At 46.4% G+C, this 14,544-nt stretch overlaps 1 protein-coding gene across 2 annotated transcripts in view; it reads left to right on the top strand.

Annotated features, from left to right (window-relative positions):
• ARID3B (AT-rich interaction domain 3B) overlaps positions 1 to 14,544 on the top strand; it is a 455,909-nt gene that overhangs the window by 316,530 nt on the left and 124,835 nt on the right. For both annotated transcript variants that reach the window (XM_085643782.1, XM_085643783.1), the window contains exons 5-6: positions 4,427 to 4,610; positions 4,752 to 5,002. In XM_085643782.1, coding sequence (XP_085499908.1) covers positions 4,427 to 4,610; positions 4,752 to 5,002 — 435 coding nt within the window. The remainder of the gene's footprint in view (positions 1 to 4,426; positions 4,611 to 4,751; positions 5,003 to 14,544) is intronic.

Consider the following 14,544-nt stretch of genomic DNA (forward strand, 5'->3'; position numbering starts at 1 on the left):
CTATCCAGGCATCTATGCAGTCCAATATAGTCATCACGTTTAACACCCTGGTAATCCCCGGTTCGGGCTGAGGTTTCGTGGAATTCTATTTAGGGTGCAGTCCAATATGAGTTAAATTGCACCCATTGCACGGACACACCCACATACGGCAGGGTCACCTCTTGCATTCTGAAATCATTTATCTACATTAGGTACATAGACATTTACTAAACATACTTCTGCACCTTATAACGGCCTATACACAAGGATATATCTACCTTCCACATCTGCACAGTGTGAGTTTAGTTAGCAGTTTATCCAGTTTTAAAGATTTTTAGTCAAGATACATTTCCAAAATGAATCATTCCAGGAGATCTGGAGAGCTTGCTGCTAAGCAAGGTCCACCTGAAACAGATCTCAGTATCGATATACAAATAACTTTTATGTTTGAGAAGCTTTAGGAGTTGATTCATTCTAAATTGTATTATAAAAATGATCAATTATAGGATCTAAATTAGTTGAATTTGTTATCTTGGCAAAAATCTGAGGAAACATTTTATATAGGCAGAAATAGTTAATCTAAAAGGAAGTTGGGCATAAACAATTTGATTGAACATAAATTTGCTGTCAAATATTTGTGCGACCCAAGGCATTTTTTTATTTTTCCATGCAGTCTAACAATGTTTTATTCTTAATCTTCTAAAATGTATAACAGAAGAGGATCTAAAAACTGGTAAGGAGGAGAATATAACAGATGTGCTTTTTAGGTCTCTGCTGCGAAGGCTGCGCTTGCGCAGTCTCGCTCCGAGATTTAATGACTTGGAGAAGAGGGGCTTGAACCCGCCCCTCTTCTCCCCTGTTCTCCATTGGCTGGCCTCTTGAATGCTGGCCAGCCATTGGAGAAGAGGTCAGTCATTCCTATTAGGCCCCGTCCTTTTCTGATCGGGGGCGTGTTTTTTGCGAGAAGTCTCAGGGAGGAGACAACAGCAAAACACGCCCCCGAATCCGAAAAGGACGCTGCGTTTCTCCGAGGCATTTCTGCTCTGCCTCGGAGAAAGGCAGCGGTGTGCTTGTTCTGGCCTCCCCCGGGCACTCCCTTGACCTTCGCGGCACGTTTTCCCCACTGCGGCACATCCGTGAATCTTCTGGCACCAGGGGCCTCGGTAGGTTAATTACTGCACTTTTTTCACTCTAGAGTAGTTAATTTAAATTTAAATTTACCGTATTCCCTGAACCGGTTTAATGTTTCCAACATACCACCACTGCAGCATTCTGAAGCAGTCTCACAATTTATAAAAGCCCAGATATGAAATAGAAAAAGTCCTTCCTCCTTCGTCTCTAGCCAACACCATCCCTTCCAAGCTGCGGACTCGCTCATCCACAGTAACATTCTTCCCTGCTCCCATCTCCCTGTGCACTACTTCTCATGCCCAACCCTCCTAAACTTCCTGCACCAAATCTCACCACTCAAGTCTCCCTCAAGACCACTACTGGCCACTCAAGTGTAATTCAGAAACCATTCTGCAGCACTGATCTCCTCCCCCCAACCACTCCTCTCCGAAGAATTCTCACCACTGTTATTCTAGTGCCATACCTTCTGCTTCCATGTCGTCCCAATACCATTCCTCTCCACCCAAGTCTCCTGCCACTAACATTCTTCACCAATAACCTCCTGTTTGCACCATTCTTCACCACACTCTCCCTCGCACCATTCCTCACAACTCCAGCCTTTACCTTAAGAGAATTTCTCAACATTCTCATCCTCGAGGCACTCCTTGCGCCTTCCACCGTACCCGTGAGCGCGTGTCCATATAAGGCACTTGGAAACATTACTCAATCCCCCCCCCCAAAAAAAACCTCCTTGCATAGGGTACAGATCGAATCTAACAGGGCACAGCAGTTAACAGAAAGCAACACCGCACCTCCCAGTGAGCAGCAGCGACCCACAAACACCACCGAAATTAAACAGGATACGACTCCACAGCCGAAGGGGTCATAGCGAGGTCGCGGACTGCTCTTTACATCTAGCCGAGAAGTTGCACGTGTTCTACAGAGTATGTGTCGAAACAGCTGGCTACTCTAAAGTGCATGTTATCAACAACACCGCAAGATACGATTCAGGGAAACTAGACTTAGTTATCCTCGTCCTACATGCAAATTAAGACAAATTCCCCCCCCACCCCCCTCCCGCAGCCAAACCTCCTCCCCAGTCTCAGACCCCAAGGCCCGGGTGGACTCAGGGACGAGGGCCAGGATGCGAAGATGTGCAAGCTGCGATAAGCTAGGCTTCAAGGAAAGTAATAAACACGGCTTTATGTTCACAAAAAATCCCCTCACACTCTCTCTTTGCCGCCTCATTATAGGAACAAAGTGACAGAGCAAAGCGTATTACTTTAAGTTAGGAATAATGGGTTTTCAATTAGGTTGAAAGCATTTCTATTGGACACGGACTACATACGGGTCAATAAAGCCATTTCCACCAAGACGGGATTTCGAGAACAAAGCCCTTAACTAAGGAGAAAACAAGCATTTACAATGCAATGGTCTCGGCATTGGTAAAGTTAGAGCTATTGGCATTGCTCATGACAATGCCGTTTGTTTAAATGTTTTAAAAACAAACACATAAACAAAAATAATGTCATGAGCAATGCCAATAGCTCTAACTTTACCAATGCCGAGACCATTGCATTGTAAATGCTTGTTATAGTGAGCAAACGGATCATTTGTAAGTATAGGTGATGTGTTAGCATTAGGCCAATTAGACACGTAAACTATTTAAGAGAAACTATTTTTTTTTTCTCAATTTATCCACAGTGTAAATAGTGTGGGATTATTAGAAAGCAAACAGGTTTGTTGTGAGGTAAATGCATATTGATAGAATCTAAATTCAGATAAAGTTTAGATAAATCAAAGATGTATTATTACGCCATAGAGATTTAGAGCAAATGCAATTGGGCATCTTGTAAATACTGTAGGTATTTTAAAAGGGAGCATTGATAAAAACAAATAAAATATTAGGAGCCATCTTCTTTTTAATTTTATCTAGTCTGCCCCACCTACGTGGGGCGTGGCGCATGAAACTAAGTGATTTATGTTCTCTTTAATGAGGCCATATTGTAGTCAAATGATTTATTAATACTGTTCCTCATGAATATTTAATTTGTTCATGTTACCATTTAAAATGAGTGCCTTTAAACATCTATTCTAAGCACAGAATGTTAATTGGGTAAGACGTCAGTCTTGGTGAAATTTAATTTGTCCTGAAATGCAGAAATATAAAGTGACTTCTCTTACGTCTGTACATTGATGAGAGTGTAATGTCAGCCTTTAATATAGATATTTATGAAATGTCTAAAGTGGACAAGAGTAAGAAGGTGTGAAATATAAGCTTTCTGTGCACCTGCTTTCTGAAGTAAAGCAAAGCCTTCCCCCCCCCCCTCCCCCACACCCCACAACCACCTTAATGCTGCACTAGTAATTCATTGAAGTTGTTTTTTTTGGGCAAGTGTATGTATAAGAGGGGCCCTGCTTTTCAGTAACATATTTCAGGAAGTTCTTATGCCTACCGTAAGATCGGTTCTCTAGACTAGACATCTTTATCTTTTGTTCAGTTAAGATGAGCTCTTCTTGTCAAACTGCGCTCAAAATCTGACTTCTGTGCATTTCCAAATTATCAATTCTACCTTATTCCAATAAGACTATACTTTGAAGAACTGGGTGCAAAGCAACCATTTCCCCATCCCTGTCCTTCATAGGGTGCACCAGATTTCTAGTGTCCTTTTGTTGCTGCTCTTTCGTTTTTTTGCTTTAAGTACCATTTTATTTTCATCTGGTGTTTCGATTTTATTTGTTTGACTAAGAAACCGTAAGGCTTGCAAGTGGTTAAAGGGTTGGGTTATTGCATGAAAAAGTGAGGGGAGGAAAGTTAAGCTTATTGCATGCACACCGCCCTTCTTAACAGTGATATGGTTACCTCTGACATACATGAGGATGCCTTAACTAGTTATTCATCTTAATGATTATATGAACCCACATGTAATGGGCACTTATTCTGCTTTTCTCCTTCATTTCATGTCTCACCATGTCTTCTTTCTTTAACTCCATCTTATTGCGTTTTACCTTGCTGTATTCATGCTCATCTCACTTTTCTGCTCATCTACTCATAACTCACCTTCTCGTCACACTTTTCAATTCCCTCTAACCCTTATCCCCTTTCACTCCAAAACACCTTTCCTCCAAACCTTTTTACTACTGGTATGGATCTCCTCGCATTGTTTTAACCATCTAATGTTATGTACTCTCACCTTTGCAAACTGTTTCCCCAGCTTCTGTTCTTGTGACACTTTAATTGGTGCCATCCTTTTCCTCCCTTTGCAGTGCTCACTTCATTGTTTGTCTTTACCTCTCTTTTGGTCTTTCTTTAAACCTCATGCCCTTTTCACTACAGGCACCCCCATCAGCCGCATTCCGATAATGGCTAAGCAGCTCTTAGACCTGTATATGCTCTACAAGCTGGTGACTGAAAAAGGTGGCCTGGTTGAGGTTATCAACAAGAAAATTTGGAGGGAAATCACAAAAGGCCTGAATTTACCGACTTCCATAACCAGTGCAGCCTTTACTCTCCGCACACAGTAAGTATCAATCTCTGCTTAGACTTCAAGATTTATGTTTGCACAGATGCAATAAGCTGTTGGATGTCCCTACTTCATACATAATGGTTTTGTCACTGCTTATGCATGTAATAATTAAGCTTACTCTCTCACAATCTCTAGGTACATGAAATATTTGTACCATTATGAATGTGAGAAGAAGTCTCTCAGCTCTCCGGCTGAACTCCAAGCTGCCATTGATGGCAACCGCCGGGAAGGGAGACGACCCAGTTACACTTCAGCCTTGTTCAGCTACTCGCCATCAACGAGTGGACCCTCCTCCATCCTCTCACCTCCAAGGATTCACCTGCCTGTCATGGGATCTCAGTCAGTCAGCGCTACACATGCTTCTTCGGGGGCTACCCCCAAGAAAGGTAATGTAGAAGTACAAATGATTAAGTACACATTCGGTAGCTGAGGGCAGAGGTGTAGTGTCTTGGTAGGAAATATGCTGTTTACTGGGTATGTTAGTAGCTCCAGCTTTTCAAACAGTCTTTGAGTTTTCCACATGTACTAAATTCACAGGTATACCTCCAAAATGAATCGTGGGGCACCCTCAACAAAAGTTCAAAGCATGGTCCAGATCTGGGGAGTGAAGAGGTACTGACGTCCTTCAAAACCATTTCTCAGAGTTGCCGCTCTTAATAAAATCCCAGTAACTAGATCTTTGAAAGCACAATGTCCGCATGCATTGGCTTACTTGATGCTGTGCCCACTACTGGATATCCACAAGTATGTCCTATGGCATAAGTAGAACTTGAAAGCACTGAAAGCCCTGCACCTTACATTTGCCAGTGTCTGCTTTTCGTCTGTCTTGGAGCATGGTGAGAGGCAATTAGATTTTCGGATCTTTAGTTGAATTCTTTTCTGCCTTTTCTTGGTGGATTCGCTAATGCTTTCACTGCTAATGTTGCAATCTTATGTATCGCACACTGAAAGAGTAAATTTCTCTATTTCGGGTTCTCGTAGTCCGTGTGCACAGAAAACCAACACTTTGTTGCATGTTTTGAACAGTGAGACAAGATGTTCAGGTTGTATGACTTTCGGCATTAAATGGAACCAAGTGTACAGAATATAAATTGAACACATGAGATTTTGACTTTTTCTTGTTTTCATTAAATCTTGTGGCAAAATATACATCCAAATACTGTATTTTTAGGAATACTGTATTGGCAGAATTGATTTTCTATCATTAGTTATACAAGATATTGAGTCACTTGTATATTTATTCATCTACCTCTGTTTAAAACGCCACACTGGGAATTCTCTCATCAGCAAAAAGTCTATAATGCAGACTTTCATAGTCTTTTGTACAAAGTAAAATTTAGGACTCATGTCCACTATTTTCCACACACCCCTGTCCCTTCCATCATGAGGAAGGGGGGACCTAGCCAATTAGAGAGAGGCTCTTGCCCGCACCCCACCGTCCCCCACCACCACTGGTGGCATAATAGGGGGTGTACTCATTGGTCCCAACCTGCGCACTCCTGTAACTTCCCTAAATGTGGTATTTTGGAACAATCCTGAACCTTGCCTCTTGAGATTCCTGCAACCTACGAAGGACGGAAGAAGTCTCACAGTAGAGGAGACTGTAGAGAAGAACTGACTTGGCCCAAGCCCTACTGGTACATATGCAGTTTCCAGAGATCCTGCGCCAAAAGTCGACTTGTCCTGCAGCCAGCGACCTCCAGAACCTTAGGAGGCCTGACTGCCTTCAACAAAGACCGGATCTCCTGCAAACAGCAGCTCTGTTCCAAACAAACTCTAAAGAAAACTCTGAGCCTGCTGAGGACGGAGAAATTTGACACCTGGAACCACCACTGCACCCGTCGCCTACGGCCGGAGTCCAAGTGGCCCACAGGTTCCCAGCAAGGTTCCCGAGCTCTCCAGAGTCCGAGTCCACAGCGGGTTGGCCCCTATAGGTCTCTCTGTAACCTGCAGCCCCTGCACGGGTACCCAACCAACCACAAGAGGCCCAGTTAGGTGAAAATAGACTCTTAACTCACCTGCCCAGCTGTTGGTCCCTCCCAGAAGACTTCCTGGACTGAGCCTGCAGCCAAAATTCAAAACCGCAACCTCCATAGGATTGCATTGGGCTCCTGATCTCTCCTAAGCATCCTGCGCCCAGCGCTGCTGGTGGTGTGGACTTCGTGCTAATCTTGGACTCCCTTTGCCCTAACCTAGGACTCCTTTTGCCTTGATCTTAACCCTTAGCTTGGCTTTCAAGACCGAGTAGCCTGCCCGTTAGCAGCCCCCAACCGACGTGCCCCCTAACCCCATTGGCTAAAATTGGGCCTCTGCACCCAGCCGCCCTAGTGCGGCTGATGATGCAACTAGAGTGCCTTCGTGAACCTTGGGGAAGCCTTGTTCTAACCCTCAAAAACTATTCTTCCTACCTGCATACATATAACTTCTTTTACCTTTAGGAACATATTCAGCTGGAATGTCGCCGGCCTACAATCAAAAATACACTTAGTAGACTGTCTGGAACTGGTTAGACAGCAGGACATTCTGAATGTTCAAGAAACTTGGGCTACCAAACACATTTACCTTAAAGGGTTTGCTTATTTTAATGTTCTGGCCCCAATCCCCAAATCAGGTCACCCATCTGGGCGGCCTTTCTATCTGGGTGAATATTGCCGCCGGGGGTAGTATAAAGGTTTTACACACCCACAGCAACAAATTTGAAGCGCTGTTATACCAAAGGGGGTCTCTATGTACATACTTTTTTTTTTAATAATGATTTTTATAACTCACCTAATATAAATTTCTCCAACCTATTTGATTTCGTCACCACTCTAGAGAATAATAATCGTTTGGACACAAAAGCCGACATCTGTCTGGGCGGTGATTTTAATGCCAAAATCCCTAGCGATGACATCATAGCTCTAAGGTCAGGGAGCAGAGGACAAACTTGTCCTAGGGGCATGGAACTTAAGGAATACTTGCAGAATCACACTTTAAGAAATGTCATGGATATAGCTCCAGAAACCAATGACAACAACCCACCGATCCAACATTTAGAGGGAGGGATGGTGCAAGTACTATAGATTATATTTTTATCTCTCCTGCCCTTGAATACCTTCTTGTGAAGGCGGAATTTGTTCCCATTCACCATGGTGACCAGAACCCGATCCAAGCTGTGTTTAAATTGTCCCCGAGGCTGGCACCTAAATCAGAATGTGGCACTAGGGATTTGGCACCCTCAAGCGACAACATAAGAGTAGTCTGGCGAGGGGTTAACAATGCGGACATGTTCCATACGGTAGTAAGGGGCAACCCTGAACTTTTAAAATCTTGTGTCCGTACAGGGACACAATCCCGAAGTGATGAGCGCATTCACCAAACTTTGTGAGTTTGTAAAGTCCGCGCTATCCAAACCTCCTGCCGCCTCGCAGCAAGGTCCTAGGTGGTTCAATGGTGAGTGCTCAGCGATTAATGGACAACTACGAAAAGCCCTATCAACCAACCCAAGATGCCCCCTTCAAATTAAGACAGACAGAAGTATAAGCTGGCCCTATCGCGCAGGAAGGAGGAAGTACTATCAGATCGATGGGCTGCCCTTGCTAATGCCGCCACATTAAGGAATGGAAACCTATTAGGCTGCTGTTAAGGACATGAGATCCATGGGGCTATCACTAACAACAATCGGCTGCAATATCACTAGCGAGGCCATGGGAAGCTCCTTTTTCGGAGATCTACACTGCCACCTCACAAGAGGAAGGACTAACCCCCCCCCCCCCCCCCCCCCCCCCGGCTCCAAATTCCCTTAGGGATCTCAATATCCGTATCAGAAGTCGAGGAAGCCATGCATCAGCGCCCGGGTAATAAGGCCCCTGGTCCTGATAGGTTACCAATTGACCTCATTAAATATAAACCCTAATTCTGGGCCCCTCTGCTCGTGAATGTGTTTGTTATGTTATGTTAATAGTATTTATAACGCGCACAGCTGCCCCAGCTAAGGGGCGTCCTGGCGCGCGACAAGGTATAACACAACAGATACTAACACAGAACCGAGGCAGAGGGAGCAATTAAAACAAAAAAGTTTTTAATGATTTCCGAAACAACAGAAGATCATCGATTGCGCGGAGCTCAAGCGGAAGCGAATTCCAAAGCGCTGCAGCTTTTATCCGGAAAGAGCGCCCACCAACTCGGCAAAGCTTGAACCTCGGGACTACTGCAAGCGCTGGGCCCGAAGATCTTAACGAGCGGGTCGGTACATAACCGGACAAGAGATTCGAAAGAATCTGGGGGGCAGATCCTTTCAAAATTTTAAAAGCCAGACATAAAACTTTAAAATGGATTCTCGACTTAATCGGCAGCCAATGTAATGCTCGAAGAGTGCTGTAAGCCGAGCATGACCTAGGCAAGCCGACAATGGCTCTAGCAGCGGCATTTTGAACGCGTTGAAGACTAACAATTTCTGCCTGATTACTCCCTATCAGAAGCGAACTGGCATAGTCCAGGCGAGATAAAACTGTTGCCTGGACCACCATCTGCCTGGTAGGGGGGTCAAAAAACTTAAGGACAGGCCTTAAGCCCCGAAGGACTCCAAAACAGCATGCTGCGTTTTTCTTGGTGTGCCCCACAAAGCTGAGAGTAGAGTCCAACCACACTCCCAGATTTCTCAACTCCATAACCGGAGTTGGAGCCACACCAAGTTCCGGCGGCCACCATCTGTCACCCCAGAGATCCCTACCCTTCCCGACGATCATAACCTCGGTCTTCTTAGCGTTAAGCTGGAGACAGTTGGCAGTCATCCAGCTAGCCACCTCCCTCAGTCCGTTCTGGAACTTGGGGGCGTCCACATCGGCATCCCCACTGATAGTAACCGCCAGCTGAGTGTCGTCAGCATATGAGACCATATAGATGCCCCATTGTTTGACGACATCAGCCAGCGGTCTCACGTAAAGATTAAATAAGGTGGGACTCAGTGAGGATCCCTGCGGCACCCCCAAGTCCAGAGGATGGAATTTGGACTGATAAGGAGGTGTAGCAACGCAAAAAGACCGATCGTCGAGAAAGGAACGGAACCACTGAAGGGCCGACCCCATAACGCCAATCTCTTCCAAGTGGTGCAGAAGGATACGGTGCGAGACCGTATCGAAGGCGGCGCTCAGATCTAACAACACTAGCGCCGCCGTCTGTCCCTGATCCAGCACCGAACGCAGATGTTCAACCATGGCGAGAAGGGCAGTCTCCGTGCTGTGCCCAGCCCGGAACCCATTCTGGGTGTCGTCCAGAATGTTTGCTCGGGTGAGATGGTCGGTGAGAGCCTGATTAACATGAGCTTCCATCAGCTTGGCCGGCCAAGGGAGCAAAGAGATGGGCCGGTAGTTCTCCGGTCTCAAAGCGTCCAAGCTTGGCTTCTTCAAAATAGGAGAAACCACTGCACGCTTCCATTTGGTTGGGACCATGCCCGTAGCCAGCGAAATGTTAATCCAGGAACAAACTGTAGGACGTCCCATAAAAGACTGGTTCCTAAACAGAGCAGGACAAACCGGATCCAAAGGTGAGCCAGATTTGACCTTCTGAGCCAGTGTGTCAAAAGCCTCAGGTAGAAGCTGCGGAAGAGAATCCAGCATGGGAAAGGCAGGGACAACCACCACAGCCTTCTGGGAGGGTCCCACACCAGGAAAAGCACGATAGATGCCCTGCACTTTTTCCAAAAAGAAAGATGCTAGGGCTTCACAGTGCGAGGTAGAGGCCATAACTGGAGAGGTAGCTCGCTTAGACAGCAGATCCTTGAGAGCTTTGAAAATCGTTTTAGATGGGTTTGGGCTGTTACGGAATTCCAGAGAGTAGAACGTCGCACGAGCTCTACATATGGCACGGTGATAGATCTTAATTGAGGCCAGATGCAGCGCTTTCTTCACCGTATCATAAGATCTCCACCATTCTCTCTCGGAACGCCTGCAGTTCCCTTTCAGTGCACGTAGTGCGCTGTCATACCAGGGGTTAGACTTTCTGGGACTGATTTTACTAGTCAGTATGGGAATCAAGGAGTCAAGCGCCCTGGTAATCCAATTACAGAACTGGTCATAGCCCAATTCAACATCATCCGAAAGTTCAAGCGGATCAGTAGTCAGAGCAAGATGGAAATCCTCTAACCTAAGCTTACTCCAGTGTCTTCTAGGGATTGATCGGGCTAAGGGAATTGGAATAATTCCAGGTGACAAAACCCGAATATCCACTAGAAAATGGTCCGTCCATCCTAGGGGTGAAACGGAAAGAATTGAGGCTTCCGTTAAATTTGTAAAAAAAAAAGGGTCCAATATATGCCCTCCTATATGGGTGGGTTGAGAGACTTGACCGCTTCCAGCCCAGTTGTTATGGACCAATCTCCCTGATCGATAACACCCTTAAAATATTAGGCAGGGTTTTATACAACAAGATCAAAACTTGGTCTGAAGATAACTTTATTTTACAACCTTGTCAAACGGGCTTCAGGAGCAGTGTATGCACGATCGAGCAATGCCTTAACCTTAATTTAATAATAGGGAAATACACCATTGCACAGAAGTCACCCATCTACCTGGCCTTTATGGACTTGACCTTGACAGAGGTTAAAGTTAGATATAACCTTACTCTCTAAAGTGGTAGCTTGGTCGAGCATTAAGGCAGTATCAGAGGACAGTGTAAAGCATTTGTTGCACACACTCAGTCAGCAAATGGTCTCACATTCTCAATAACTGAACTCTAGGCCAATGGTTTATATATAAAAAATATATGCTTGTTTTATTTTAGAACCAACACTTGAGTTTAAAATATACTTTCTCAGCAGGAGATGTTTCATATAAATACTTTTGCAATAGACTTTTGTAAACAGTTACAAGTGGTTGCAGTAGGCAACTCTATTTTTAAACACAACAATGCTTTGAGCTCAATGGTAAATTCAAGTTATTTGCAACAGATTACTTTTTATATTACTTTTGGAATTCCAGGACTGGATCCTAGATTCAGTCCTGGGTCAGTTCTCCGAATCAAGTGATGAAAGTCGACTTAATTACTGTAATGATTTTTAAACAATATTTAGCTATTTTAAAAGTTGACAGTAAATATTTCAAAGAAAACAGTCAATGATTCCCTATGGAAGAAAATTCAGGTTACAGGTACAGTATGTTCTCGTTACTTTTGTAATCCAGTACTGGGTGCCTAGACTCAGTACTGGGACATTTATCAAAAACAGGTAAGTAATTACGTTTTCAGATATTATACGATTTTTGAAGAATATTTAAAGATTGCAGAAATCGACACTTAGAAGAAATTTCACAGAAAAACTGTCAATGGTTTCCTATGGAAGAAAATTGAGTTAAGGGTAAGTACAGTTGTAAGTATTTTCAGAGTCAGTGCTGGGCACCAAGATCCAGCACTGGGAGCTCACCTAAGAGCAGGTGAGTAATTTCGTTTTCGTTACTCGGCTAATTTTTGGTGAATATTTTAAGATTTGAAAAGTCCACACTTAGAAGAAATTTCAGGAAAAAGCCAGTCAATGTTACCCTATGAGGAAAATAGAGTTTGCGGTTTAAGGGTAAGTACTCGACTGGCAGAGTTGAGGTTCTGGGCATAGACTCAGGGGTCCCCCAGGGTCAGGTAGGTACAGTTGGTTCACCCTCAGCGGCTCTAGGGCGGCCGGGTGCAGAGAGAGTTAGGCCCAATGTTATCCTATGAGGGAGAGGGGGGCCTTGGTTGGTGGCTGCTGACTGGCAAGCCACGCGGCTGTGGGAGCTGGGCTCCTGGTCACTTACTCAGGGCAAGTGGGGAAGTAGGTCGGTGTAGTTTTTACTGCCAGGGCCACTCGGGCGGCTGGGTGCAGAGTGCTTTTTGAGCCTTCGGGCGCTCAATTGATTTCAATGGGAAATCTCCGGTTTAGAAAAAGACTGCAAGCTCGGGGACGAGGACTCTTCAGGTGCCACCACCACTTCGAGAGGTAAGTTGGGTAGTTGGAGGATAGGTAGGTACCCCGGGATTGGACACGGGGCCGTGGGGCGCCGCGTGCAGGGGTGCCTTTTGGTGTCGGGAAATCTTACACTCAGTTGATCGCGGTTGGGGGGGGCACCTTGTTCTGAGGCTACAGGCTTCTTCAGGATTGTCGAGAGAGGTCCTTGGGTGCCGGACTCGGGGTCACAGTCGCCGTGGGGTCGTCCTCAGGGTCTTTGTTCACTCCGGCACTGGCTAGGCTTAGCTGGTGCAGAGTGTGCTGGGTTCGCGGTTCCGGGCTGCTGCCAGGTATTAGAGATAAGTTTTGAGTAGAGCCTCTACTCATGGGAGTCCCAGGGGCTTAGAGCCAAAAGGTAGTCAGGTCCTCCGTGGTTGGTGAGGTTGCTGGCCACAAGAGATGCCGGGTTGGAGCAGGAGCAGGTTCGAGGGTCGACAGGCCGGTAGGTCTGGGGCCAAAGCACTTGGTTTCTTCCTCTTTTCAGCAGCTGCAGGGCAGGTCTTCTTTGAATCTGGAATCTGGGGAAGGAAGGTTCAGGGTGACCCTAAATACTAGATTTAGGGGCATTACAGGTAGGTGAAGGGCAGGGACCAATGGGTCCCTGTCCTGGGGTGGGTACACCCCCTATCCTGCCTCTCTCCTGTGGGAGGCGGGCAGTAGCCTAGTCCTGATGCGGTAGGGCTCCCCATCTTCAAGATGGCGAGAGCCCGGAGATGTGCTTCACCTCGCCTCCCCCACCTGAGGGGTGGGGTTGGCAGGCTGGCACATCCCCTGTCCTTATTTGGGGTTTCCATCCAAAGCTTCCCGCCAGAGTGGGGGTTTGTAGGGGCCTGGGGAAGCTCAGAGGGGGCATGCCTTTGAAGCTTCTCCCTGCCTGTCCTGGGGGAGGAGATATAGCACCTCGCCCAGGATGTGCATTGTTGCAGGCCCAGGAGAGTAGGGGCTCTCCTACCCAGGGGTCCAGCAACATGTCTACAGGGTGGCAGCCTAGGCAGCCTCAGAGCAGACGTGGATTGTAGGTTAGGTTTAAGGGGGCACCTCTAATATGCCCTCTGGGGTGCTGGGTACATTAAATCCCAGCCAGTGTGGGTTTAATGTGCTGAGAAGTTTGATACCAAACTTCTCAGTCTTTAGTGTTGCCATTATGGTGCTGTGGAGCTCGTGTTTTACGAGCTCTCCGCACCATGTACTCTTAAATGGCAGCACTGCACTTACAGTGCTCAGGAATGGACCTGGGCACTGTAGGGGCACAGGGCTCCTGCTCCTGTGCCCACACCATTGGCATAAGGCACCCAGCTAGAGGGGTGACTGATGTATGCCATGGCAGTGTAGATGATGGGCATGGCATACAGGGATGTGTGCCATGTCGACTTTGTTTTTGTCTTGCACCCAAACACTCAGCCTGCAAAGGCAGTGTGTGTGTGTGTGTGTGTGAGTGAGGGTACAGGGCCTCTAAGGGTGGCACAAGGAGTGCTGCAGCTCTTAGAGGCCTTCCTTGGTCACAAGGCCCTGGGTACCTAGGGTACCATTTACCAGGGGCTGACCTGTGGCCAGGATTTGCCAATTTGGGTTTGGTTTGGTTTAGGGAAGGAACATAGGCCCTGGGCACCTGATTTGCAGGAGTCCAGGGCACACTCAGTCAAAGTACATTCAGCAATTCAGCAAAAAGTGGGGGCATACAATGCAAGAAAGATGGCACTTTCTCACACAGGGCGGCTGGGTGCATGGTGCTTTTGAGCCTTTGGGCGCTCAATAGATTGCAATGGGAAAGCTCAAGGACGAACAAAGGCTGCAAGCTCGGGGACAAAGATTCTTCAGGTGTGCCCACCACTTTGAGAGGTAAGTTGGGTAGTTGGAGGATAGGTAGGTACCCAGGAGTCGGGCACAGGGGGCCGCCGGGTGCAGGGGGCCGCCGAGTGCAGGGGTGCTTTTTGGTGTTGGGAAATCTTACCCTCCTTTGATCGCGGTTGGGGGGAG

This window comes from Triturus cristatus, chromosome 3_1 (assembly GCF_964204655.1).
Source record: "Triturus cristatus chromosome 3_1, aTriCri1.1, whole genome shotgun sequence".
Classification (NCBI taxonomy): Eukaryota; Metazoa; Chordata; class Amphibia; order Caudata; family Salamandridae; genus Triturus; species Triturus cristatus.